This window comes from Gopherus flavomarginatus, chromosome 2 (genome assembly GCF_025201925.1).
Source record: "Gopherus flavomarginatus isolate rGopFla2 chromosome 2, rGopFla2.mat.asm, whole genome shotgun sequence".
Lineage (NCBI taxonomy): Eukaryota > Metazoa > Chordata > Testudines > Testudinidae > Gopherus > Gopherus flavomarginatus.
In genome coordinates this window covers 216,985,895-217,013,203 of record NC_066618.1, presented here as the reverse complement: position 1 = coordinate 217,013,203, position 27,309 = coordinate 216,985,895, and the positions used below count along the sequence as shown (strand labels likewise).

Below are 27,309 nucleotides of genomic sequence, written 5' to 3'. Positions count from 1 at the left end.
TTTAATAACAACTAGGGCTGTGGATTAATCGCGGTTAACTCACGTGATTAACTTAGGCGATTAACTCAAAAAAATGTATAATCACGATTCATTGCAGTTTTAATCACACTGTTAAACAAGAGACTACCAATCAAAATTTATTAAATATTTTGGATGTTTTTCTACATTTTCATATATATCTTGTATTCTGTGTTGTAATTGAAATCAAAGTGTATATTTTGATTACAATTATTTGCACTGTAAAAAGGATAAACAGAAGAAATAGTATTTTTCAATTCACCTCATACAAGTACGGTAGTGCAAGCTCTTTGTCCTGAAGGTGCATCTTACAAATGTAGAATTTTTTTTTTGTTACATAACTGCACTCAAAAACAAAAAATATAAAACTTCAGAGGCTACAAGTGCACTCAATCCTACTTCTTGTTCTGCCAATTGCTAAGACAAACAAGTTTGTTTACATTTTCAGGAGATAATGCTGCCCTCTTCTTATTTACAATGTCACCAGAAAGTGAGAACAGGCATTTGCATGGCGCTTTTGTAGCTGGCATTGCAAGGTATTTACATGCCAGATATGCTAAACATTCATATACTCCTTCATGCTTCGGCCACCAGTCCAGAGGACATGCTTCCATGCTGATGGCGCTTGTTAAAAAAAATGTGTTAATTAAATTTGTGACTGAACTCCTTGGGGGAGAATAGTACGTCCCCTGCTCTGTTTTACCTGCATTCTGCCATATATTTCATGTTACGGCAGTCTCGAATGATGACTCAGCACATGTTGTTTGTTTTAAGAACAAGTTCACTTCAGATTTGACAAAATGCAAGGAAGGTACCACTGTAAGATTTGTAAAGATAGCTACAGCACTCGACCCAAGATATAAGAATCTGAAGTGTTTTCCAAAATCTGAGAGGGACGAGGTGTGGAGCATGCTTTCAGAAGTTTTAAGAGAGCAACATTCTGATGCGGAAACTACAGAACCCGAACCACCAAAAAAGAAAATCAACCTTCTGCTGGTGGCATCTGACTCAGAAAATGAAAATGAACATGCGTCGATCCACACTGCTTTGGATCGTTTTCAAGCAGAACCCATCATCAACATGGACGCATGTCCCCTGGAATGGTGGTTGAAGCATGCACATCTGACACATAAATATCTTGTGACACCGGCTACAACAGTGCCATGAGAACGCCTGTTCTCACTTTCAGTTGACATTGTAAACAAGAAGCAGGCAGCAGTATCTCCTGTAAATGTAAACAAACTTGTTTCTCTGAGTGATTGGCTAAACAAGAAGTAGGACTGAGTGGACATGCAAGCTCTAAAACTTTACATTGTTTTATTTTTGAATGCAGTACTTTTGTACATAATTCTATATTTGCAAATTCAACTTTCATGGTAAAGAGATTGCATTACAGTACTTGTATTAGGTAAATTGAAAAATACTATTTCTTTTGTCTTTTTATAGTGCAAACACTTGTAATAAAAAATAAATATAAAGTGAACACTGTACACTGTATTCTGTGTTGTAATTGAAATCAATATATTTGAAAATGTAGAAAACATCCAAAAATTTAAATAAATGGTATTCTATTATTGTTTAACAGTGCGATTAATCTCACAATTAATCGTGGTTAACTTGTTAATTGTGCGATTAATCGTGTGTTATTAGGGCTGTCAAGCGATTGATTTTTTAAATTTCACGATTAATCGTGATTAATTTTTTAATCACGATTAATCGTGAAATTAAAAAAATCAATCGCTTGACAGCCCTAATAATAACATAGTATATGAGCATTATTATTTTATTTATTTATATTACGGTAGCTTTTAAGAGACTCAGTCTTGAGGAAGGATGTTCCAGTGGTTAAGGTGTTAGCCTGGGACTCAGGAAACCCACGTTTAATTTCTTGCTCTGCCACATACTTCGTAGGTGATCTTGTGCAAATCACTTTGCTTCTCTGTACCTCAGTTTCCTGTCTGTAAAATGGGGATAATAGCACTTGTGTTGTAAGGATAAATTATAGACTGTGAGATACAAAGATGCCATAGAAGCATGGAGAGCATCTGTCTATGATAGACAGTCATAGACCAGGACCCCATTATTCATGTACTGCACAAACATAACAAAAAGATGGGACCCTGTTCCCTGAAGCTCACAAACTAAGTAGTAGGAGTTAAGTCATTTTTTCCCCACAGTGAAGTTTTTTATATTTATGGTATGTGTGCGTGTGTCATGAAAGAGTGGATACTGTAACAGAAGGTACACATCTGGGGCAGGCCTAGTGATCTGTGCTGCAATCTTTGTTTGATCCAGTCATATGGTCTCTCCTGTTACAAGCCTACAGAGGCTGAGAATCCTAGGGTACATGTACACAGCAAAAATACCCCTGCAGCAGTGAGTCTCAGAGCTTGAGTCGGTTGACTCAGGCTTGCAGGTCTTGGGCTGCTGGGCTAAAAAATAGCAGTGTAGATATTTGGGCTCAGGCCGGAGCTGGGGCTCTGAAACCCAAAAAGGAGAAAGGCTGGAGCCTGGGCTCTGAGACCCTGTGTCCAAACATCTACACTGCTATTTTTAGCCCTGCAGCCCAAGCCCAGCAAGCATGAGTCAGTTGACCCTGGCTCTGAGACATGTTACTACAGGTCTTTTTGTCTGTGTAGAGGTACCCTTAGAGAGACGGAATGACTGGCTACTGTGGGAAGAAACATATTGCAGTACTCTGCAGCAGTCCCCCATCTGCTATGCTAATTTAGGATAATTAGTTGTGACAGGTTTCTGAGGGAGTCATGTCTCTTCTCCTCTGCTTGAAGAAAAGTAGCTGCAATGCCAGGGTTTGATAGCAGAGAGTGGAGATTAGGGGGGGTGTTGGATTCTCAGGTTATTTAAATCAATGCATGGAAGCCAATTGAGCTATACTGATTTTTACCAGCTGATGAGCTGGTCCATGGAATATAAAGTCCAGATACGCTGAGGGAGGATGATCCTCTGAGCTCTAAAGGAGCCTTTGAGAAATCTTTAATCTCTCCTAATGTGTTGTCGTTTATAGTGCAGTTCCCATTGCTTTTAATCTGTGAAACCAAATACAAAAGAAGTATTTGTGGACGTATTTACATGCATGTGCATTTATTTATTTAGATGTTCTCTGTTGCAGTTTGATCCAGATGGCTATTTCTGGGCTCTAATTCACTTGATCTGTGTTGGTAAGTTTTGAAAAACTTGTCTGAGAAAATAGAGAAAACCTGTTAAGCAGACAAATTATGGCCTTCTTGTGAAAATGGGGAAATTTAAACTGATGATAGAAAGAAGAAGAAATACTTTGATGAAAGATAAGAGAGGGTTTATTGTCATACTGCCTTGCACAGCAGAAAATAGGAAAGCTCCCTCCCCACCCCCACTGCCTTTATAGCTTTTTTAATTGAAAACAACAATAGAAGAAAGTAGACGTGGCAGTCAATGGTAATGCTGGATCAGAAAATTCACGTATAATTTTAATAAACAGTGGTTGTTTTGCAGGGTTTTGATGCTTGCTCACTAATAGATCTTCCTTGGAAAATATTTACTAATAGCTTGTGGTCTGGGCTTTACTTACACACACTGATTTTCATTTAAAAAGTCTGTTAACAGATAATATTTTAAAATACTGAAAATCTGTGCAGAACATACTCCTGGAGGAAGGGTGGTGAAATTTTGGGTTATATTTGTATATGAGTATACAATACTCTTGCATTTTTAAATTTAAACTGTGGTTTTCTTTTCTATGGACATTTGGATATTTTTCTGTAATTTGAATAATTTTTGGGATTATTGGTTTTGGCATAGTAAATCTGATGTCAGTGACACTCTCTTTCTCCAGGCGTGACTGCTTAAGCTACCATGGAATCTGCAGATCAGGAAAGTTGAAATAATTAAATAATAATGCATTTATTAATATATAGGGTCTTAGCCATAGGTCATTATTTACAAAAAATAAATATAAAAAATTTCTAATTTTAAATTAACACAACTCAATAAAACATATACACATTTTAGAAGGAAAAAATTTAAAAACACAGGATTAACCAGTCCCTGATTCAGCTACACCTTTAAAATCACCACCCCTAGAAGGGTGGTCTTGTGGCTAAAGCATTGGACCAGGTCTCAGAAAACCTGAGCTAATTCTTGGCTCTGCAATACACTTGCTGTATGCCCTTGGGCAAGTCCCTCAAACCTAGATCCTCCTGTTTGGTGCCTAAATACTTCTGAAGATCTGGACCTTGGTCTGTTTGTGTGTCAATTCCCCATCAGTAAAATGGGGATAATAGTACTTCTTTTCCACTTGGTCTATTAAGATTATAAACTTTTTGGTGCAGGGATTATCTCTTACTTTATGTTTGTATAGTGCCTAGAGACTCTATTCTAGTCTGGGACAAGCTATGGTGTTAATCTGTGTGATGGGGCATCCACCCCACACTGGCAGAGAAGGGGTTAATACAGCCCTGGGGAGGCTGCACAAGAAGTAGCCAATAGGAGAGAGGCTGCAAGGAACAGCCAGTCATGGACCAGTGGTCCCATATAAAAAGAGCCACAGGGCAGAGCAGAGTCAGTTGCTGCTGGGAGCCCAGGGAGTGAGGACTGCATCCCTAGAGGGCTGAGAGAATTGTAAGCTCCTGGGACTGAGCTGCTGAGTGCCTTGAGGTGAGGGTAAAGAAGATGCTAGGGCCATGGGGAAGTGGCCCAGGGAAACAGAGCAGCATTGACAGTAGAACAGCAGGAGGCTGCTATTTACAGAGTCCCTGGGTTGGGGCTTGGAGTAGTGGGCAGGCCCTGGTCCCCACACTTGCCCCTGGGGAGGTGGCTGGACTGTTGGACAGAGATACCCCTTCCCCCCCACCTCCTGAAAGGGGGAAATACAAATGACGACTTCCTGGAGGGCTGAGCTGAGAAGAGGATGCTGCGAGAGGAGCTGTAGGCAGGAGCAAAGACAGAGTGCTGATGTGCAGACCCTGGATGGGTTGGCCTTGAGCTAATCCCCAGCATGACCTGGAGGAGGTGCCAGTCCAGCAATGAGGGCTGCATCCTGTGACAACCTGTTCCACAGTAGTCTGCTGCACACTAAAGCCTGGTCTACCAACGCGTTTAAACCGATTTTAGCAGCGTTAAACTGATTTAACGCTGCACCCATCCACACAACGAGGCCCTTTATATCGATATAAAGGGGTCTTCAAACTGGTTTCTGTACTCCTCCCCGACGAGAGGAGTAGCGCTGAAATCGGTATTACCATATCGGATTAGGGTTAGTGTGGCCGCAAATCGACGATATTGGCCTCTGGGCGGTATCCCATAGTGCAGCATTGTGACTGCTCTGGACAGCAATCCGAACTCGGAAGCACTGGCCAGGTAGACAGGAAAAGCCCCGCGAACTTTTGAATTTCATTTCCTGTTTGCCCAGCATGGAGCTCTGATCAGCACGGGTGGTGATGCAGTCCCAAATCCAAAAAGAGCTCCAGCATGGACCATACGGTAGATACTGGATCTGATTGCTGTATGGGGAGACAAATCTGTTCTATCACAGCTCCGTTACAGAAGACAAAATGAGAAAGCATTTGAATAAATCTCCAGGCTATGACACAGAGTCCACAGCACAGTGCTGTGTGACAAGTGTAACGGAAAGCCAAAGAATCAAATGGACGCTCATGGAGGGAGGGAGGGGGTACTGAGGACTCCAGTTATCCCACAGTCCCTGCAGTCTCCGAAAAGCATTTGCATTCTTGGCTGAGCTCCCAATGCCTATAGGGTCAAACACATTGTCCGGGGTGTTTCAGGGTATATGTCGTCAATTTACCATCCCTCTCCCCCCCATGAAAGAAAAGGGAAAAAAATCGTTTCTTGACTTCTTTATATGTCACCCTATGTCTACTGCATGCTGCTGGTAGATGTGGTGCTGCGGCACTGAATAGCAGCATCCTCTCCCCTCCCCTCCCCAGTGGCAGATGGTACTGTACAAAAGGACTGATAGCTGTCCTCATCATCCTGTGAGTGCTCCTGGCTGGCCTCAGATGAGGTTGGCCGGGGGCGCCTGGGTAAAAATAGGAATGATTCCCGGTAGATGGTACAGAACGGCTGGTAACTGTCCTCATCATAGCAACTGGGGGCTGAGTTCCATGAGCCTCCCCCCTTTCATGTCTAAAGAAAAGATTCTGTACTACCTGGACTATCATAGCAGTGGGATGCTGGGCTCCTCTCCCCGCCACTGTTTAATGTCCTGCCTGGACTGTCATAGCAGCTGGAGGCTGCCTCCCCTTCATTTTATCTCACTAAAAACTCCGTGTTTCTTATTCCTGCACTCTTTATTACTTCATCACACAAATGGGGGGACGCTGCCACGGTAGCCCAGGAAGGTTGTGGGAGGAGGGAAGCAACGGGTGGGGTTGTTGCAGGGGCACCCCCTAGAATGGCATGTAGCTCATCATTTCTGTGGGATCTGACACGGAGCAGCTGTGCTTTCTGGTTCTCTGATACACTGGTTCTCTAGTACACTTGCCCCATATTCTAGGCAGGACTGACTCTATTTTTAGATAAACCATAAAGGAGGGATTGACTCGGGGAGTCATTCCCATTTTTGTCTTTGTGCCCCTGGCCGACCTCAGCGAAGGTCAGCCAGGAGCACCCATGACAGAAGCAGACGGTACAGAACGACTGATAACCGTCATCTCATTGCCAATTTACAATGGCACAGCAGACGGTACAGAATGACTGGTAACCATCTCTGCTACCTTGCAATGGCAAATGAATGCTGCTGTGTAGCACTGCAGTACCGCCTCTGTCAGCGGCATCCAGTACACATACGGTGACAGTGACAAAAGGCAAAACGGGTTCCATGGTTGCCATACTATGGCATCTGCCAGGGAAAAAGGGTGCAAAATGATTGTCTGCCGTTGCTTTCACAGAGGAAGGAATGAGTGACAACATTTACCCAGAATCACCCACGACACTGCTTTTGCACCATCATGCATTGGGATCTCAACCCAGAATTCCAATGGGCGGGGGAGACTGCGGGAACTATGGGATAGCTACGGGATAGCTACCCAGAGTGCAACGCTCCAGAAATCGACACTAGCCTCGGTACATGGACAACACTGCCGAATTATTGTGCTTTGTGTGGCTGCGTGCACTTGACTTTATACAATCTGTTTTACAAAACCGGTTTATGTAAAATCGAAATAATCCTGTAGTGTAGACATACCCTAAGTGTCCACGTGGACACTGCAGGCATGCACTGTTTTCTAGTGATTTTTGATCTAACTTGCTTTGAAACAGGAATAGATCAAAGCACACTAAGGAACTATTAGGGTATGTCTGTGCTGCAATGAAAAACCTGTGGCACTGAATGTCAGTGCCTGGATCAGCTGACTCAGGCTCCTGGGACTTAGGATGTGGGGCTTAAAATTGCAGTATAGATATCTGGGCTCAGGCTGGAGCCTGGGCTCTGAGACCCACCCCCTTGTGAGGTCTCAGAGCCAGGGCTCTAGCCCGAGACAACAAGTCTACATTACAATGTTATATCCCTGCAGCCCAAACCCCACAAGCCTGAGTCAGCTGATCTGTGCCAGGAGGAGCTGTGCCATGGGTCTTTTATTGCAGTGTAGATGTGCCCTGAAGAACAGTTACTTTAGGTTATTTTTGTTAGCAATTGTGTGCATCCTTTGTGCCTTGCTGGTACAAAGTACAAATATCTGCGTGTACCAGTATCAAATGAATACACTATGTTAACCAGAATGATCGTATATTAGACCAGTTACACATGTCATTTCAATTACAGGGGTTTACAAAATCATTCACATGTTTTGGAAAACTAGTTCCTTAAGGTAACTTTTTTTTTTTAAATATTTTTCTTTTTTGAAGAAAAGGCATGGCCATCACAGAAGGGTAGACATTTATTTAGAGGACAGGTAAACTGTAGGCCTCTCTACTCTGCTTTATTGAGATAAGTGAGGTGACCCTTGATACATTAGCTTTCTTTGATGGCTACCGACTGACCAATAGTAACTTTTCTGATAAAATGAAAAGCGTTGACTGTCACCCTTACGTTACACCTAAGTGTATTGTATACAGCACTAAGATGAACACTGCTAACTCATGCTTGAATTCACTTTCAACAGTACATTATTAATGAATCATGGCCCAATTCAGAAAAACATACCTCTTGATTCCTGGCACAGTTATTTTAAAAACGTTGGCTTGTGTTAAGCTTGAGTGCTGCAGAGTCTGCACTTTTCTTTTTTCTCTCTCTGTCCACTATAACAGATGCAGGACAAAATTTTCAAAAGCACCTAAGTGACTTAGGTACCTGAAACCCATGGACTTTCAATGAGATTTAGGTGCCTTAATGATTTAAGCACTTCTGAAAATTGTACCCCAATCCTATGAGCACTTTAGCACTTGCGTAACTTTATTCATGTGAGTAACTCCTTTGAAATCAAGTCAGCCTGGATATTTGTCCTGTCATTACTCTGCAGTAGCATATATGGATATGGGTGCCTGTGGTTGCAGGATATGTATGTATAAACTGTATTATAATATGGTTAGACTGAAATTTATTTTCCAGACTGGTTGCCATGTGTGTTTAACAACGAAGGGTACGTCTACATTGCAGTGTAAGCTCAGGTTAGCAGAACTCGAGTTAGCAGACCCTGGGTTTGTTAACGTAGGGCAGGGGTAGGCAACCTGTGGTTTTCAGTGGCACTCACACTACCTGGATCCTGGCTACCGGTCCGGGGGGCTCTGTATTTTAATTTAATTTTAAATGAAGCTTCTTAAATATTTTAAAAATCTTATTTACTTTGCATACAACAATATTTAGTTATATATTATATACTTATAGAAAGAGACCTTCTAAAAATGTTAAAATGTATTACTGGCATGTGAAACCTTAAATTAGAGTGAATAAATGAAGACTCAGCACACCACTTCTGAAAGGTTGCCGACCCCTGTCCCAGACTTTCTAGTGCCCTCCCAAAAGGTGGCTACTCCAGACCTTTGTTCATGGTGCATTGTGGGAAAATTTGACTGTCCACCAAACTTGCCTTTCCTGAGGACAAAGAAAGTCAGCCCATGAGATTGTGGAATTCTTTTGGTGGATTCCCAGAGTACGAGTCCAGTGGGGCCACAGCTACACTGCACAGAAATAAAGCTGGGTTCCGGCTTGACTCAGGCTCACCTTTCATCCCCCTGCAGTCCTGGGACCCTGAGTCCGAGCCCTGGGTTAGCGTGAGTTGTGTGTAGGTGGAAGGCTGGTTAATCTTGTGCCTGAGTTCGAACCCTGGGCTTACACTGCAAAGTAGACATACCTTAAGGGCCCAGTGCTTAGTCAGACAAAACTTCTATAGAAGTTAATGGGCGTTTTTCCTTAGTAAGGACGACTGAGCAATAAACTTGATATATTGTTACAACCATTTAAATGTTTTTAATTAATATATTGATATTTCAAATCACTGCTAGCTAGAAAGTGCTGCCATTAGACTATTTTACTGATAGAACTCTTATTTTTTTTTCTTTTTTCTCCCTAGTGATTTAGACCAACAATATATAAACTATGTATTCAGGTAAAATGAATTTGCTTTTGATACACAGTGATTGTTGTTAGGTGGTGGATGTTTCCATTTTCAACAGTGCCTTGTTTCGGAAGCACAGCTGATGCTCCTGCTAACCAAATACATCTAATGTACCTTTATAAAAGGGCCTGGGTCCAACAGTAGAATATTTGGGGGATGAGATAATGGGTGTACATGCCAAGTTACACTTGAAAAGGTAACTGTTTTAACTGTGAGTGATCACTGATCTCCAAAGGTAAGATTGACACAATGACTTGATGAAAGCAAACCTGGAGGGGAGCAAGCAACACCAGCTGTTACCAAAGGGGTGGTATTAGGTATAGACACATCTAATGTAAAAAGCATTGGCAATAACTGTGATTGTTAAAAATGGTGCTTTATATGGGGCAGATAATTCCAACCTCTAGTTGTTGGCATTAACTGGGCATATCAAATCATAGCCAAGGGAAGTCAGTGAGCATGGCTGTTTCTGGATTCTTGCAAGTCCTTATCTGAAGTAAGCCATGTAGGGCCCTGTAATCAAACCTCCCTTCTTGCCTGTGCATACCCATGCTAACCCCAGTCACCTTTTGCCTGCCTGTGCCAAACACCAAGTGTTATCTAGAGGCAAGTGTTGTCAGTGGCTACCAGTGTGGTGCTCTGCTCTTGTTCGATGATGATAACAGTCGGCTGCGTGCATGTTCCCTTTATGTGCTGCCCCAGTTCTGCGCAGATAGGTGACACAGCAAACCCCGAGAGAACCCCTAAAGACCACAGACTCTAGTAAGGTGCGAAGGAACCTGAGCCAGGTTTATTGTCAAACGAAGCACAGTAATAGTTTCCTATAGACTCCACAGGACATACTACGAATATGTGCCCCCTGGCAATGGACACAGCTCAGTCAGTGGCAGGACACTCCACTGCCCCCTAGGCTGGACAAAGATGCGTACTCCAGGACCTACTTTTGTACAGTTACAGGACAAATTACTCATCCCTACTGAGGTATTGAGGAACAGCCCCTGATTGGTTGTTATCTCCCTCTTTAATCATGTTGGTTCAAACAGATCTATCCATCATGTTGTCCTTTTGACCCTGTCTTTAAGATGCACTGCCTGTTCCTCGTTAACTCTGTGGAGTGTTCTGATGCCATCTTGGCACAAGTTCCTCTTATTAGCACTTATGTGTGGATGCACCTGCTTCTAGCAGCCCTCTTCTTGCAAACTTCTGTGAGTGGGGCCTGCCTCTGGCTCACAGCCCAGCTTTTGCTTAGCAATGCCTGAAAGTACTTTGGTTCAGGCTTCAGGCCTCAGACTGGGCCTCTGACACGAGTTTGTTTCAGGGCCTCATGTTACTACAGCAGGCACAAGTATGTCAATATTTTAACTTTTGCTTTGTTATTGAGAGATGGGAAATAATACTGTGGCAGCTTTCATCTGCTTGTGAGTCTCTCTGACTCCTGGTGAGCACCAGGCATGCACACTAATAGATGGTGCTAGAGAAAGATAACATTGAAAGGGAAATAAAATCAAGAACTTGAAGTAGGAGCAGAACCAGATGAAAGAATGACTGAAGATGAAAATGTGTTGTGTGGTTTTTGTTGTGGGTGTGTGCCTGCCTGAGCTGGCCTTATACAGACACATCAGTGGGATAGACCTAAGGCAGTTAATTGACTATCTTTACCTTGTAACTCTATGTTCATAAAGTTAAAAAGCAGGGTCCAGGCCTCTTCAACTTAATCAGATAAAACTTTCCAATTTGCATTAATAAGGTGAGCTGGAGTAGGCTATTAATGCAGGTTTTGTATGTGCCAAAGAAAATCTGGCAGTGCAGCATGCACTGATAGTGTATGAGTATCTATTTGCGTGATGCAGTTTCATGTCCTAAGGCAATCTATCTGTTCTCTTAAGTTTCTCAAGTAAAAAGCAAATTTTTGACAAAGGAGACAGACACCTGTTGTAATTTTGAACACTGGTTCATTCACATAACTGCAAATATGGTGTTTATGCACAAAAATAATCTATTAACTCTTGACTGAGTGGTTCTGCTTAGAACATCCTAAATGGGTCTATTGTCTAATGATTAGGTGGAAAAGTAAAGCAAGCAATAAAATCCTATTCCATATAATTAGCACATGCATGAACTATGAATCTCCATTGTCATTTAGTTGAAAACTACAGATGGGCCAAACCTTAGATTCAGATCTTGGATCCAAATCTGAATTTTGCAGCATGGCTTGCAAATTTAGGGCCAGATTCCCTGCTGTGTAGATTGGGTGAAATTCCACTGAAGCTGTGCCGAGTAGAGATGTGGGGTTCCATTTAACCTGAGAATTATCATCTTTTGCCAAGCTTGTTTTAAAGTCTTTACATGTTTGTTTTTTTCCCCCCTATGGCCATATAGTTTAGAGCTTCCCCCCACCCCTCAGAGAACTTTCAGCCAAATCAAATATAAAAAAGAGAGGAAGATTTGGGCAATTTATAGCATAAAACTGTTTTATTGAACCTGGTGCTTTTGGACATTTACTGTTTGTATGTTGGAAAAGAAAGCATTTGTAGCTAAGGAGCTGTAAGATCAGATGTTGTAGTTGTGGCCGGCATCCCAGTTTTAAAGCTTTTCTTTAGCGGTGGTGAAAATGTGTGAATCAAGACAAAGTGTTTTTTCAGCTTCTCAAAAGCAGCAAATATTAACAAGCATCATCTTGCAAAGAGTTTCATTATCCAGGGCTTTACAGGTCATCTGTGCTTGGAAGTTGCTGACACAAAGCAAATGCTAGAAAACAGCTGGTTTGATTTCTTTGATTAGAAGGAAGGCAGGTGGTTGGAAACTGACATTTCTTTGATTTGACTCTGTGGGATTTTTTTTTTTAAGGGACATTCAGTTCCATGGCAATTAGGCCTTGTTCAGACCAGGGAAAAGGGTTTTTTTTGTTTTTAAATGTGCTAACTAGAACATTTTAATTAAGTGCTGTTTAAAACTGTGTTAGCCAGTTATGGTCAGCCTAGGGCACAGCTGCCATTAACAGATGTTAAGAATCTTAGGGTGATCAGACGTCCTGTTTCTTAAGGGACAGTCTTGTATTTAAGCCCTTCTGGGGTGTCCTGAATTTTTCTTAGAAAATACGGGACAATTTGCCTGTTTTTGTCTCTTCCCCCCCTTCCCTCCAATCCGTGATGGCGGGTCCTGCTGGTGGCTGGATCCCTGCTCGCCAGCCCCCCGCCCACTAGCGGTGGGTGAGAGGGGTCCAGTGGCTGATGATGGGGGTGGAAGTACAAGGGTGGTGGCCGGGCCAAGCTGAAGTGTTTGAGGCTGGCTGCTCCCCCTGCTGGTCCATCAGCACAGACATGCTGCCTGCCAGCTCTTGGCCAGCAGGACCCTGCCCACTGTCCCATTTCCGGCTGTCACTGGCTGTGAGCTGCAGTGGCTGGTGAGTGTGGGCACGTGCCAGGTGGCAGCTGGTTACATGTCACCTCTGCTGCCCACCCATTGGCCTTTCTGTGCTCCTCCTCTCACTGTCTTCTCCCTGTTTTGCCACTTTGCTCCACTTTTCCAGCCCCACTGCTCCTCCATATCCCCCCCAGTGAGGCGTGTCCCACTCCCAGTGCTGTGCAGAGAACCAGCCCCTGGTCGGGGTGCTCAGCTCACCAGCAGCCTGGCTGGCAGGCTCCTTCTTTCTTCCACTGCCTCTGGCTGGGCCAGTGCCCCGAGAAAGCGCTGGCACAGGGCAGCCTCTCCGCCCCGCAGCTAAGCTCTGGAGTGGCAAGGTGCGGGGAGAGAGCAATTTCCAGCATGTTCATGCCCTGACCCCGCAGGCTGCATAGCAGCCCTCCGGGCAGGGGCTTTGCACCCTCTTCACCCTCCCCCAAACCTCTGCCCTAGGTCCTGCCCCCAGTGAGTGCGGGGCTCCTCTGCCCCCTAGGCACCCTCCCCTGCTGAGTCACCTCTCTGGTGGGGTTCCCTGGGCCCTGGTTCACAATGCAGCCTTACGTCTTAACCCCTTCCTGCCCACGCTGTAGCCAGGGGACAGGAGGTGGCTGGGTTATGTCAGTTAGCTGCCTTTTGACAATGTGCAGGCAGGAAGGGACAAGCTTCTTCCAGCCATGGGGGCGGAGGGAGGTGGTATGGGGGAAGAGATGAGCTCTGCAAAGTTATGGGCCAGGTCATCTCTCCCTCCTCGCTCCCCTCCTACCCTGCATCCTCTGTGGCTGGAAGCAACTCCCATCCCTTCCCTCCTGCACAGTGCCGAAAGGCTGCTGCTGGCCATCTTCTGGTGTGAACCCTGGAAGAAATCTGAGAAGGGAGGGCATGTGACCCTGCACGTCCTGTCCCATTCTTCTCCCTCCCACCCCGATATTGCCTCAGGAAGATGCAGCACCAGGTACCAGGAGAGGCAGGTCCATCCTGGGGCTCCGGTGAGGCATGGACAGCACACAGCACTGGGCAGGGAGGATGGAGTTGGTCGGTTACCCCCCATGTGAGAGAGGTGTATGGGACTGTGTGTGCCACCGCTCCCTGTGTGGACCCTAAATCTTTAAAGATAAGAAGGTTAAAAAAAAAAGAATCCAACTACGCAGTATTTCTTTTTAACAGGGGCTCAGGGTATGGCCTCACTTGCAGCTGTACAGCGCTGGGAGTTAAACCTGTCTTCATACAGCTGAGTAGGGAAAGCGCTGCAGTCTGGCCACACTGACAACTACCAGCGCACTCTCGTGGCCACATTTGCAGCATGTTTAGCAGCATTGGGAGCAGTGCATTATGGGCAGCTATCCCAGTGTTTAAGTGGCTTGTCATAAACAGATAGTAGGAGTTAATAGAACAGAAGTACTTTATATCTCTTTTGCCTGTAAAGGGTTAACAAGAACAGTGAGCCTGGCTGTCACCTGACCAGAGGACCAATCAGGGGACAGGATACTTTCAAATCTTGAGGGAGGGAAGTTTTGTGTGTGCTGTTAGTTTTTGGTTGTTGTTCACTCTGGGGGTTCAGAGGGACCAGACGTGCAACCAGGTTTCTCTCCAATCTCTCCCATACAGGCTCTTGTAAGTTTAAAATAGTGAGTACTGGATAGATAAGGCAAGCTAAGCTTATGTTTCTTTTCTTTATTTGCAAATGTGTATTTGGCTGGGAGGAGTTTAAATGTGTATTTGGTTGGAAGGATTTTAATTTGGTACTTAGGCTGGGAGGGTATTCCCAGTGTCTATAGCTGAAAGACCCTGTAACATATTCCATCTTAAATTTACAAAGATAATTTTTACCTTTGTTCTTTCTTTAATTAAAAGCTTTTCTTGTTTAAGAATGTGATTGGTTTTTTTTTTATTCTGGTGAGACCCCAGGGGACTGGGTCTGGATTCACCAGGGACTTGGTGGGGAGAAAGGAGGGAAGGGGGAGAGAGAGGTTAATTTCTCTCTGTGTTAGGATTACTTTCTCTCTCAGGGAGAGTCTGGGAGGGAGAGAGAGAAAGGAGGAGGGGAGGTAAATTTTCCTCTCTGGTTAAAGATTCAAGGAGTTTGAATCACAGTGATCTTCCAGGGTAACCCAGGGAGGGGAAGCCTGGGAGAGGCAATGCTGAGGGAAAAGGTTTACTTTCCTTGTGTTAAGATCCAGAAGGTCTGGGTCTTGGGGGTCCCCTGGCAAGGTTTTGGGGGGACCAGAGTGTACCAGGCACTGGAATTCCTGGTTGGTGGCAGCGCTACGGGTTCTAGGCTGGTGATTGAGCTTAGAGGAATTCATGCTGGTACCCCATCTTTTGGACGTTAAGGTTTAGAGTGGGGAATTATACCAGGAGATGGCTGCAACGTGCTTTTCAAAAGGGGGGGTGGGGTGGAGTGTGACAGGGAGCGTGGGGGAGAGAGTGAGTGGATTTTTGGAGCCGACACTGTGTCAGCTCCCTGCCTTGCAAGTTCCGACCCTTTCCCCCACCCCTCTCTCACTCACTGAAAGCAAATAGGTGTTTTTCCTCACAGACCAGATAAGCAGCCGCTCCCCAAAACAGACCCTCTCCTCCTTCCCTCCCGCCGCGCTGCTTCTCTCCTCAAGCAAACACTAGCTGTGGGCGTTCCAAAGGGAGCCCCCATGCCTGCCTCTGCTCCGTCACAGCAAACAGTAGTTGTGTTTGTTTTTTTAGATAAGCAGCTCCGGGAGCCCAGAGTTGACAACAAAATAAAGAGAGGCATCACAACAAAACAAAGGGAGTAATCTTTACTTAAAAGCATTATGGGAAGCTTCCGGAGGTCAGTTACAGCGTACTAAAATTATTCCCTGTTTACACTGGCATCCCTGCACTGCAGCAGCAGCACTATACTCTTTATTCCTCTCAGGGAGGTGAAGTACAAGCAGCGCTGTAGCCAGGGATATGTATGTGCCTTGCCAGTGTGGACGGGGAGTGAGTTACAGTGCTATAAAGCCACCACCAGCACTGCAACTCTTAAATGTAGCCAAGGCTTCAGTCAGCTTGATGTTAATTTGAATGTTTGTAGTGCATAGTTCTGATTGATTGCCATTTAACTCACTTGAATACAAGTAATTTGACCAGGTGTCCCGTGTTCAGCATAGGGAAATGTGGTCACCCTAGTTAAGATGGTCAAGTTAAAGCCTGTGAGGAAGCCTAAGATTAAGCTTGACCAACTTAGAATGTTGTACTCACTGCCTGGTCTACACCAGACTTCTAGAATGTGTTAGTTAGCATGTGTTAGCTAACAACACACCTTGTATCCTAGTCAAAACAAGGCCCCAGTCTTCTGAAATGCCAGGTTCTGTGAATGTGTGGTGCTTCTCACTAGCCTTGTCTACTCGAGCACTTTTCAGGAAATTTCACACTATTAGACGAGTTGTAGCTCTGCTGCGTATTGACGGTGTGGAAAGGGGCAGCCTCTGCTGCATACTGATGCTGCTGGTGCCTGTATCTTCGTATTATCTAACTCTGATCAGATGGTTTACATTTGACTATGCCAGAAAATGCCGCCGTGTGAACACAACTTGACAGTGATTGCTGTAAAAGGGTCAGATGAAAGTGTTACCGCCTGGTTATGAAAACAGTTTCACTTTTACTGTAGATGATGTCTGGATGGAGCATATTAAAATTTTTGCCCCAAGCTATTGGATGGATTTAATATATTAGTATAAAGTTCTTTTTTTAAAAGATCAAATATTTGTTCCATCTAGTATTGCCAAGAGTGTAACTGAAACAAACTAAACATTTTAATGCCTCCTGTCCCTGCATGCACTGGTTCTTGTTTAAAATCTAGGATGAATTTTTTTGGAAGACTGTCTTTAGTGTGGGCATTAGAAACATGGAGGTGGACTTTCCAGAACAAGAAAGGTCTGAAGAAGGATTTGCTGGATTTTGAAAATACAGCATTTCTCACACCTCATCACTTAAAGTATCTTTCTCAGAAAGTTGACCACCACTTATGTGATGTTTCTAAAAATGCTTATAGAAAAGCCTATTAAAGTTCACTTTTACCAGTCTGCAAATCTGTCAGTCACATAGCCCAGATAGAAACTTTTTGTCTCTAAAAGCTGGGAAGTTTGGTTCCAATATCATCGACTGGGTGCTCTAGCTGACCATTTTGAGGGCCTCCCTTATAACTGGGTTGTCTTATTCAGTCTTATTGTCCTGTTCTCTTCAGGGGGCATTTTGCTGCTTGAGAATAGAGCCGCAGGACACAGCTACCTCTCCATGGGCTTTAACTCATCTTGTTGCTTTCAAATTTAGCAGCACTTTGAGAGGTCTGAGAGACATATCAGGGTTCAACCAGTAAAGAGATGTGTTTACCACTCTTCCTTTTCCTTTGTTCCTCTCTTCCTATTTATTGTGTGTTTGGGCTTTGGTCATTGTCCCCCTGCCATACCCTCCACATGAAATGAGTGGTGTGTTGACTGTGACAGATACGATTTAAATTTATTTAAGAATCTACTTTGATAAAATGGTGGAAATACTATATACATTGTATGGAATGCTGAGTCTTCTGTTTACTAGCAAAACTAATTTAGAGCTAATTCCAGTAGCTGTATAATCCCCAGTCTTTACAGGGGTTATTTTGTCATGACTTAAAGTGGGTTTGTTATTTTAATCAGCACATGGATGATAAATCACAGGGAATTAATCTGCAAAATGCCACAGTCTGCCTCTGTTGCTATTGTTCACAAGGCAAGATGCAAATAATTTTAGACTGCAGATTTGAAAAGACTCTTGAACTTCCCTAGTTTTTCAGATCTGAAATAGCAGTGAGGTGCTGGGACACTTAGCGTGATAGTGAAGCACTATCTCTGGAGGGCTATCTGCAGTTCTTGCATAGGATGAAACATACATGCAGGGCAGGTTGTGGCCTATCCTAACAGTGCCAGTAGTAGTCCTGCTCACACACATGCTGATGCTAGTGCTCCCTGTCTCTTGGCTGGAGCGTGGGTGAGGTGTGGGCAAAGAGGTGGCAATGCATGCTGGGTACTCTCCCCCACAGCAATTGGGCAAGAACGGGATGCAGTTTTGGTTCCGTTCTCCTCCTCCCCACCCTATGTTCTGACTAGCAGAGCTGGCAGGGTGTGCAGTGTGAGGGCAAAGTAATGTGCACCTGGAAAGTGATGGCACTAATTGCTTCTCCTAGAAACAATGAGTCACAATTCCTTTCCAAGTTTTTGCCTGTGGAGAGGTGGCTGTGTGCCACTCTTTACACAGAATCGTAAAATGTGGGGCTGGAAGGGAACTCAAGAGGTCATCTAGTCCACACCTCCTCCCCCCCCACGACAAGGAAGGATTAAATACACCCCAACCTGACAAATGTTTGTCTAACCTGTGCTTAAAAACCTGAAATGATGGCAATTCCATAGACTGAGCAAAGGCTGAGTTTGTTGCTCTTAATCTATTGGATGTTTGTCTGTGAAACTGAAGTGCCAGACAACTGGCAGTCTCTGGCCAAGAGAAACCTGGGATATAGAAGGGGAGGGGTGTTTTCAGGTTTTGATTCAAGTGTGTTGACAGAAATATGTGTAAAGCCTATAGAGTACACACCCACATTAGAAGTGGGTTTAGGAAGAGTTGCTAGGCTTTCTCATTTATGAGCACAAAAAGCTGCACTGGCTTTTTTTACTATGATGAAAGGCAGCTTTGCAGGCATAAATTGCTTTTCTTGCTGACAAAACTGCCCCATAATCAGACAGAAAAGCCTACGAGGTGCAGCCCAAAGTAAAATATAGTGGGTTTGGGAAAATCACAGAGATCTAGTGCTTCTACTCCTTCTCCCTTGCCTAGTGTCCTAAATTGTCTTTTGGGAAGTCCCAGAGTCGTTCAGGCAGTGCCACAAGATGCCCAGTTGAGAACATAAATACAGTGCAGCTTACTTCAGTTTTAACCCACTGGCTTAGGCTGCCCTGTGCCCCATGAAGATTTTTGTTTTCTTTGGATCTGAGCCTGGGATGTTGAAGGGTTATCAGTTCCCCTTGCTTGCAGATGAAGTTTCTTACCCAGGCAAACATATACACATTTCCTACTCCCCATAATCTTATCAGTAAAATATGTACAAAGCAAGAATGGGGACTGTAGCACAGCCATAGCTCTTGCCATTGTCGATGCAGCTTTATTTGTGCTTCCATTCCCTTGTTGTGTTTCATATTGAGTAATAAGCAACGTGCCTCCACCTCCTTTGCTATGTTTACCAGCAGAATTGATGATATAAGTAAATCTGTGGAATTGGGGTTTATTTAACTGAAGCTCCTTCTGGGTGTCTAGTTTGGAGGCAGCAGCAGAGAATTACATACTGCGTGTCCAACTATTTAGAAATGTTGACTTTTTAACATCTTTGTGGCACAACAGTGGTTTGTTAAAAATACAGCTATTTAGACTCTGGACATTTTCCACCAGGTAATATATATTTTAAGTACTTTGAAGAAAATGTTAAGCCTAAGCCACTTGACCATAAGCTTAACATGTAATTTCCCCCTTTGCCTTGTGTGCTGCACTACTGGTTTCAGAGCCAGGACCCTCACCTCCACACCCTTTGGGACTTTAGTATCAACAAATGACCTGAACCAGCCAGAAAAGCTCCATGCTTCACTGAACTCTAGTAAGACCCTGCTGCAGCCCCTGTCTTTGGCAGTCACAACTCCTCCTCATTGTGTAGGCCTCCATGGCTTTACTGGTTGGGTTGGTACCTTGCAACTATCCTAGATCTGCCCTAGGACTGCAAGAGACAGTAGCAGTTGGGGGAAATTGTGATGCCTTCAGCATGTCTTTTCACTTTCATAACTGCAGTGCCTACTAATGGTCAGTCAGGTAAAAAAGCCCTGGCCCTGATTGGTTTTATAATTTATATATGCATGAAAATGTGCATTAATAAATATTTTTTTAAATTCCTCTTACAGTGTTGTGAGTGTGTTTGGAACTCAGCAGTGAATAGCTTTAGAAAAGAAAACTAAATGCAGTTAGTTCTGCTGAGGCCAGGAGTTTCACTAGTATGCTCTTTCTTTATAGATGTTCTAATTGTAAGATGAATACTTGTTCCTTTCATCTAAGTGCTCACAAATATGGGTGCACGGTGCTTGCACAAACATACATGTGGAACTGGATGCTTAATTTGCACATGCATTTACCACTATCATGCCCACAAATCATGTGTTTGCACACACACGGTCAAAATTCACTCTTGTACAGAGAGCCAGCTGAAGTCTTATGCACTATAGTCTCACTTAAGCTTCATTTTGATGACGTACGTGATACAGAGGCCTGTGCTGTCCCCTTGCATAGGGGAGAACTTTACTCATTAATGAACAGCTATGTGCACTGTCCATTTGTGGGCAGTTTGTTTGTTTGTTTTTTTACCCTCCTGTATTCAATTTATAATAAAGTATTTATCTTTTCTTTCTTTAGTGTGGTGCTTTTGGCCTCTGCATCCCATCCTGCAGGTAAAGTGACTAGAGAATGTGTTAACATTTATTTTTTATGGGTTCTGTGTGGTGTTTTTTTTTTTTTTTTTAATGTATGCAGTTTAAGAACAGATTCTGCATCCTGGTGCAAAATCTTGGAGTCAACAAGAAAACCACGTGGAATTGCTTGCACGAAGGCCATGACAAAATAACAGCAGTAAACTTGTCTCAGGCCCTCCCACAGGGCTGAATCCTGCACAACTAGGAGGTTTGCTACTGAATTAACTGGGAGTAGGATCAGGACTATCTAGGCCATGATACAACCTTCAGAGAGGAGAGGGGAAAGGAGCCTATCATTGTGATATCCATGCACTGATATTTAATAGCATCTGATAGACTGTCATATGGACCTTACCTGTCCTTTGCAAAGGAGCAGCATGGGACCCTGACTAACAGATACTGCAGACTATAGCCTGCATTTTAGCTGACTGGGGGCTAGTCCCAAGGATTAGCTGGTAGACTGCTCCCTTGAGACCAAGGCCTACCAGCCAGCCTGGATGCTGGGTTTCCTTCCTCGTGCTCTTCTCAATGCTAAATAGAGGTCTCACTCTGCTGCTTGCACATGGAGTAAGGGGATCTCTTTTTTTTCCACTATTCACTTCTCCCCTCCATAACAGCCCAAGGTAGAATTTAGTCCTTCCCTTTGGCCAAAGGGCCAACAATAAGTAATAATTCAGGGAGGTGAGGTATGTTAGAACAGGGAACATAAGAATGGCAATACTGGGTCAGACCAAAGGTCTATCTAGCCCAGTATCCTATCTTCTGACAGTGACCAGTGCCAGGTGCCCCAGAAGCAATGAACAGAACAGGTAATCATCAAGTGATCCATCCCCCGTCGCCCATTCCCAGTTCCTGGCAAATTCGTGGTTTACTAGTCAAAGCAATGGTGGTGGAACCTGTCCATATTTCTTTATACAGAGGATTCAACCAGTCAGAAATACTTTTTCCTTTGTATTTAAGAAATGAACAGGTACAGCTCTTCAGCTAGTGAGAGCTTTTGGTGCTTTATAAAGCCACTGTGCCTGCTGTTTCCTCCCATCAGGAATTACGAAAGAGAAATGCCCAGTGAAATAGGCAGACATTTTAAAAATTGAAGGGAAACACTCTGAGAATTTGTAGAGTTTGGAGGTGAGAGAACTCCAGACACTAGGTACTCCTGAGGGCTCTATGGGTCAGACTTCCTGGAAATGCAAAATATTCACCAGCCCTACTCTGGTCATATTTGGAAGAACGTTTTTAAACCTCCTGACTTGCTGTTTGTGACAGAGTTCAAATTCCAGAGAGGGAAGCAGCCAATACATGTAAATGTTTCCTGTTGCACAGCATGGAACTAAAAGAATTAACTGACTTCAGTGGAAACAAATTCACCCCTGGGGGCCTCCAGTAAAAGTAGCGAATGTGGTGCATGCCTGGTCATTGGAAACTGCAGTGTCAACGCAATCATTGATGTGCCATTAGAAACATATTAGCCAAGAATACTTTTACATTTTCTACAACCCTTGCCCCCTTTTTGAACAGAAGGCAGGAACCAGCTAGAACTGAGAAAGTCAGGAATGAATCATTAAAAACATTATAAATGTGGAAATCTTAGTAATTTAAAGAACCAGGCAGCTGTAAAGGAATGTTAAACGAATACTGTAATGACTATTTAATTGCTGTTCCCTAGTTGTTTGTAACTATGGGTATTTTTGCCAGTTTTCCACTGAGCGTATTACTTTGTTCCTCAGGTGATCTCTTCAGTGCCTTGGACTTTCCATTTCTGTACTTCTACAGATTTCACAGCAGCTGCTGTGCCAGGTAACCTCTCCATACTGGGGTGTGTGAATGCTTTTAGAATAATTGGTTCCATCAACTTCCAACCTTGACTCTCAGTTAAACACTAGTAAAATCTGAGTTAGATACAATAGTCTCTCTTGGCACAAGCCAGTAAAGCTGCAGAGCATTGACTGCCTCTGAAATGCCATTGAGGGCCTGAGATTCAAATTTACCAGGGGTTGTTTCATCAGGGGGGAAAGGATATGGGTATGTGCAGTGTGGCCATGAGGGTTCCCTGCTGCCATTAAAATAGTTTTACATACCATAGCAAAGCTTTGATAGAAAGCATAGTATCGTAGAACTGGAAAGGACCTTGAGAAATCATCTAATCCAGTCCCCTGCACTTGTGGCAGGACCAAGTGTTATCTTAGCATCTCTCAAACACTTCCCAAATTGGAGTAGGCCTTGTAAAACTTGCTTTTTGTGGTGATTACTAGGCATTAGTCTTCAGCATTATATTAGTGTGCATGGATTTATTTGCCTGTACATCTTTTTATTTGGCAGAATGGGTTAGTCGCGTAAAAGGAGAAGGCTGTAACAATTTTGAGTAGCAACAGTTCACAGCCTAATAATGTTATCCTGTGAGAATTACATTATTTATTCTATTTCTCCTAACTCTGCTGAAACTTGCAGCCTTCTCTTATTCTTCTGTTCTTTGTCCACTAGATCCATTAATATTTTTAAGTTGAATTTCAACTTTCATGCTAAATGGTTCTAAAATAATTGTAATGTTTCTTGGGATTTTTCTTATTTTCTTAACTTGAGCTTATTTACCCATTGAAAGGGTTGATATAATGTGAAAAATGATCACAGTCCTGATGCTACAATTTATTTTCAGAGCGAGTGAGAGGTAGGGGTGTGTGTGTGTGTGTGTGTGTGTGTGTGAGCGAGAGGTAGGTAGGTGTGGGTGTGTGTGTGTAAGTAAAATCTCTTCTGGACTAACTCCCCTGTGTGGATGCTTGGTTCTGAAATAAAAGGACTTTATTGCAGAATAATTACTTCTCTTTGTCAGTGAAGAAATTATTTTGTAATCAAGTCACTTTTACCCCAGGATATAGTGTCCACATAGTTATTCCACAACAGCTGTGTGGTCACTCCTCCGGTAGACAAGACCCAGTTTCAGACTCTAGAGATGCAACTAGACCAGAGATCCTCTCACTCACTAGGGGCCTCAGATTTTTGTCGCCAGTGTTCTAGGCTCTCCTCTCCCTACCCTGTGTTAAATAGTACTTTACATCTGTGTTTTCCAAAAGGTGAAGCTTGCACCACAGTGGAGGCACAAAGGAATAGTTGGGGTATATGGGCAGACCTCTCAATTGCTCTGAGTTCTCACTTTCATTTTTTTTGAAAAGTAAGGTTATGTCTACCCTGTACTTTTGTCATTAAAACTTTTGTTGCTTAGGGGATTGAAGCCCCTCCTTGAACGACAAAATTTTTAACAACAAAAAGTGCTGGTGTGGATAGCACTTTGTCGGTGGGAGATGCTCTCCCAACCACGAAGCTACCGCCCCTCATTGGGGGTGGTTTGCGGCTATGTCTACACTTGCAGAGTTTTTGCGCTAGAAGTTTCACCAGTGATAGGGAACTGGTGAAAGTAAAGCGCTGGTTTGTGTACTCATTTACTTCCTCAGGTGTCAGAGTGTTTACAGTAGCAGCACTTCCATCGCCAATGAGAGCAGTGCTCTAGAGCAGCTCTCTCCATTTTGACGATGGGTCTTGTGGGAAGGGGATGAGGGGTGATCATGGGGCAGCCTGGGTCCCTGCACAGCCTCCTCTCCCCAAACACTGATCAGCTCCAGTAGCTCAGCATTGCTCCAAGGAGGGGATTGTTTGCTCTGTGGAACAGGCATTGTTACCTGGCCAGATAAGTGAGCACTTGCCAAGAAAACAGGAAGGGGAGTTTCAAAGTTCTGGGGACTTTACAGGGGAAGGGGTGGATGTCTGTTTATCTGGCATCAGAGCTGCTGGCCAGAGTAGTCACCTAGGCACTGTGGGATATCCTCCAGAGGCTAAAAGCTGTGTAAACAGAAAGAACCTGTTTTCACTTGCACATCACTGCAAGAGCCTCACCAGTAAGAGCTGTATGCCTCTCAAATCAGTGGCAAGTGTAGATGCTCCCATGGTTTTTGTGCAAAAAAGGGACTTTTCCCACTTTAAATGACAAGTGTAGACTTGGCCTTATTTTGTCTCTGGGACAGCTCTCTCCCGGCGACAGAGAGCGGCTTGCAATGCTGCGGCTGCAGCGGCACAGCTGCACGGTTGTAAGGTGCGCAGTGTAGACCAGGCCTAAGTCTCTAGCTGTTATGGTTCTGAAGAAAACCTTCACAAATGCGAAGTAATATAAACAATGCAGCAATGTCAGCTTGAGCATGCAGAGTGCCTGAAACAATAGTTGTGAGGTGTAAACTGCCCCATTTCTTTCACTGAGGTGCCCATGATGATACTTTAGATGTCACCATTGTTAACTATTTCACCACTCCTCCATGAGCTAACATAAGCCTTTTTAAAAGTGTGTGTGTTTGGGGGGTCAGGAGGGACTTGCCAAGGACCCCAGAAGATGTATAATAAAAGTAAGCTGGATAGTTTTTACCAATACACAGTGGGGCTGTATTTATTTGAAAGCAGTTCAGTTTGGACTGCATTGTGGGTAAGAGAACACATAAGTGAACAAAGAGCAATGAGAACTAGTCGATACAAGTGATGTCTTAGTAAGTGGGAGGAGTATTAAACTGCACAATAGGGCACACGATCCCTGGCCTAAAAGCAGAATGTCAGCAATATATCTGCCATTTGTCCTGATGGGCATTTTATCTACCTCAAGATTTGTTTTTAAGAGATGACTTAAGAAGAAATGTTCCTGGGCTTCTGTCATAACATTTTTTCCCAGATCTGGACCTTAGCGTCCAAAATATGGGTGTTAGCATGAAAACCTCCAAGCTTAGTTACCAGCTTGGACCTGATAACGCTGCCACCAGCCAGGGATTTTTACAGTGCCTAGCTCACTGTGGTCTCCCCAAAACCTTCCCTGGGGGACCCCAAGACTCAGATTCCTTGAGTCTCACAACAAAGGGGAATAAACTATTTCCCTTTCCCCTCCTCCCCTCCAGATGTTCCCTCCCTGGGTTCCTGGAGAGATATACAGATGTAAGCTCCATGAATCTAAACAGAGGGATTCCACCCTCCCTGTTTCCAGTCCTGGAAAACAGAAGTACCGAGAGAGCTAATCTCTCTTCCTCCCTCACCCAGAGGGTATGCAAAGTCAGGCTTAGTAAATCTAACACAAAGAGATTTTCCCCCTGACTTCTTCCTCCCACCAATTCCCTGGTGAGCTGCAGACTCAATTCCTTGGAGTCCCCACTAAAGAAAAACTCCAACAGGTCTTAAAAAGAAAGCTTTATATAAAAAGAAAGAAAAGGACATAAAAATGGTCTCTCTGTATTAAGGTGACAAATACAGGGTCATTTGCTTAAAAGAAAACAATGAATAACCAGCCTTATCCAAAAAGAATACAATTTAAACATTCCAGCAACTACACACATGTAAATACAAAAGAAAACAATATAAACCTATTATTGTCTTACTATTCTTGTACTTACAACTTGGAAACAGAGATTAGAAAGCCAGGAGACAGAAGGATCACTCTCAGAGCCGAGAGGGTCAGACACAAGACAAAGAACAAAGAACTCGCACACAAAACTTCCCTCCACCCAGATTTGAAAAAGTCTTGTTTCCTGATTGGTCCTCTGGTCAGGTGTTTCAGGTTACTCCTTTCCAGGTGAAAGAGACATTAACCCTTAGCTATCTGTTTATGACAGCTTCTCACTGCACATAGCTATACTTCCCTTTGTTGGTGCAGAGCAGGGGCAGCTCCAGGCCCCAGCATGCCAAGTGCGTGCTTGGGGCAGCATGCCGTGGGGGGCAGCTGATCTCCTCCCCCATCACATGGGGCTGCTTTGCTTTTCCTGCTGCTGGGGACCCACTGTTGGCTCTGACTTCTCCCACCACCCCCAGAGACACCTTAGTGAATGGTCTGCAGAGCAAGCCCCTCCTCAGGCTTTAGGAACACAGGGAGAGTGCTGCCTCCTTGCTGCTGGGTGTCCCCACCAAGGCACCCCAAGAAATCTGTGGGGCACTTGACCCACATGCGTCCCCATGTGTTGCCTCAGGGGGACTGCAGCCCTTTCTGTTGCTAGCTTCTTCGCTTTATATGAGCCCTGTCTGTCTCTTCTCAGCTGGGCTCCATCATCATTCAGGGGATTACTTAGGCCACCTAATTCCCCTCAGCTCTGACTTGTCTGGTTAATTGGCCCCTTCTCAGCCTCATTACCCCATCACTCTCTCATGCTGCTAGTGATGATGTCTTGCAACCCTTTATGTCCCTGGTCCATTGAACTAGCCATGCCACAATGTGTTGCATACGTATTTTTGAAGCATTTCTTTGAATCTCTTCCTTTTCCCCATTACTAGTTAACCCTCAATGGCTCTGTGAATTCACTTAAGTTAAGAGCATCAGGATGTCTTATTCCCTAACGCTACACATTTATTAATTTATTCTTTATCCACCATAACTGAAGATACATTTGACATTTTAATTTGAAGTTTGTGTCTTTAGGAAGGTTAAGGAACATGGCAATACTAGAAACTGAAATTCTCCAGTGGTTGTTTCAGCTCAAGCGATCACAGAAGTTGGACTGAGTGAGAGTGTGGGCCAATTGTATATGTCTGGCTCCCATTGAAATCTTGAATGATTTGAATGAGAGCCATTGAAACATCAGAATTTGACTTCACATTTCCAGTCACCTGTAAAGCATGGATTATGCTAGTGCATTTTGGTACCCATTAAAGACCAAGCATGAAGTCATCAAATGTTCTTTCTTATACTGCAGCCCCTGACTGGAAAAAAAATAGGGTCTCTTGGACATAAAATAAGTTCTTTGTCTATCAAATCAGCAACTCCACTTCTTGAACAACACTACCTGTGGAACATTTTTTTAGTTTTGTAATAGGAAAAGAGA

At 43.8% G+C, this 27,309-nt stretch overlaps 1 protein-coding gene across 6 annotated transcripts in view; it reads left to right on the top strand.

Moving 5' to 3' along the window:
• Positions 1-27,309, top strand: part of TMEM241 (transmembrane protein 241) — an 86,785-nt gene that overhangs the window by 22,661 nt on the left and 36,815 nt on the right. For 4 of the 6 annotated variants that reach the window (XM_050939254.1, XM_050939253.1, XM_050939255.1 and 1 more), the window contains exons 8-12: positions 3,149-3,197; positions 7,796-7,841; positions 9,543-9,578; positions 20,424-20,458; positions 22,207-22,276. In XM_050939254.1, the coding sequence (XP_050795211.1) occupies positions 3,149-3,197; positions 7,796-7,841; positions 9,543-9,578; positions 20,424-20,458; positions 22,207-22,276 (236 nt within the window). The remainder of the gene's footprint in view (positions 1-3,148; positions 3,198-7,795; positions 7,842-9,542; positions 9,579-20,423; positions 20,459-22,206; positions 22,277-27,309) is intronic. The other 2 variants (XM_050939258.1, XM_050939257.1) reach the window with 1 other exon arrangement.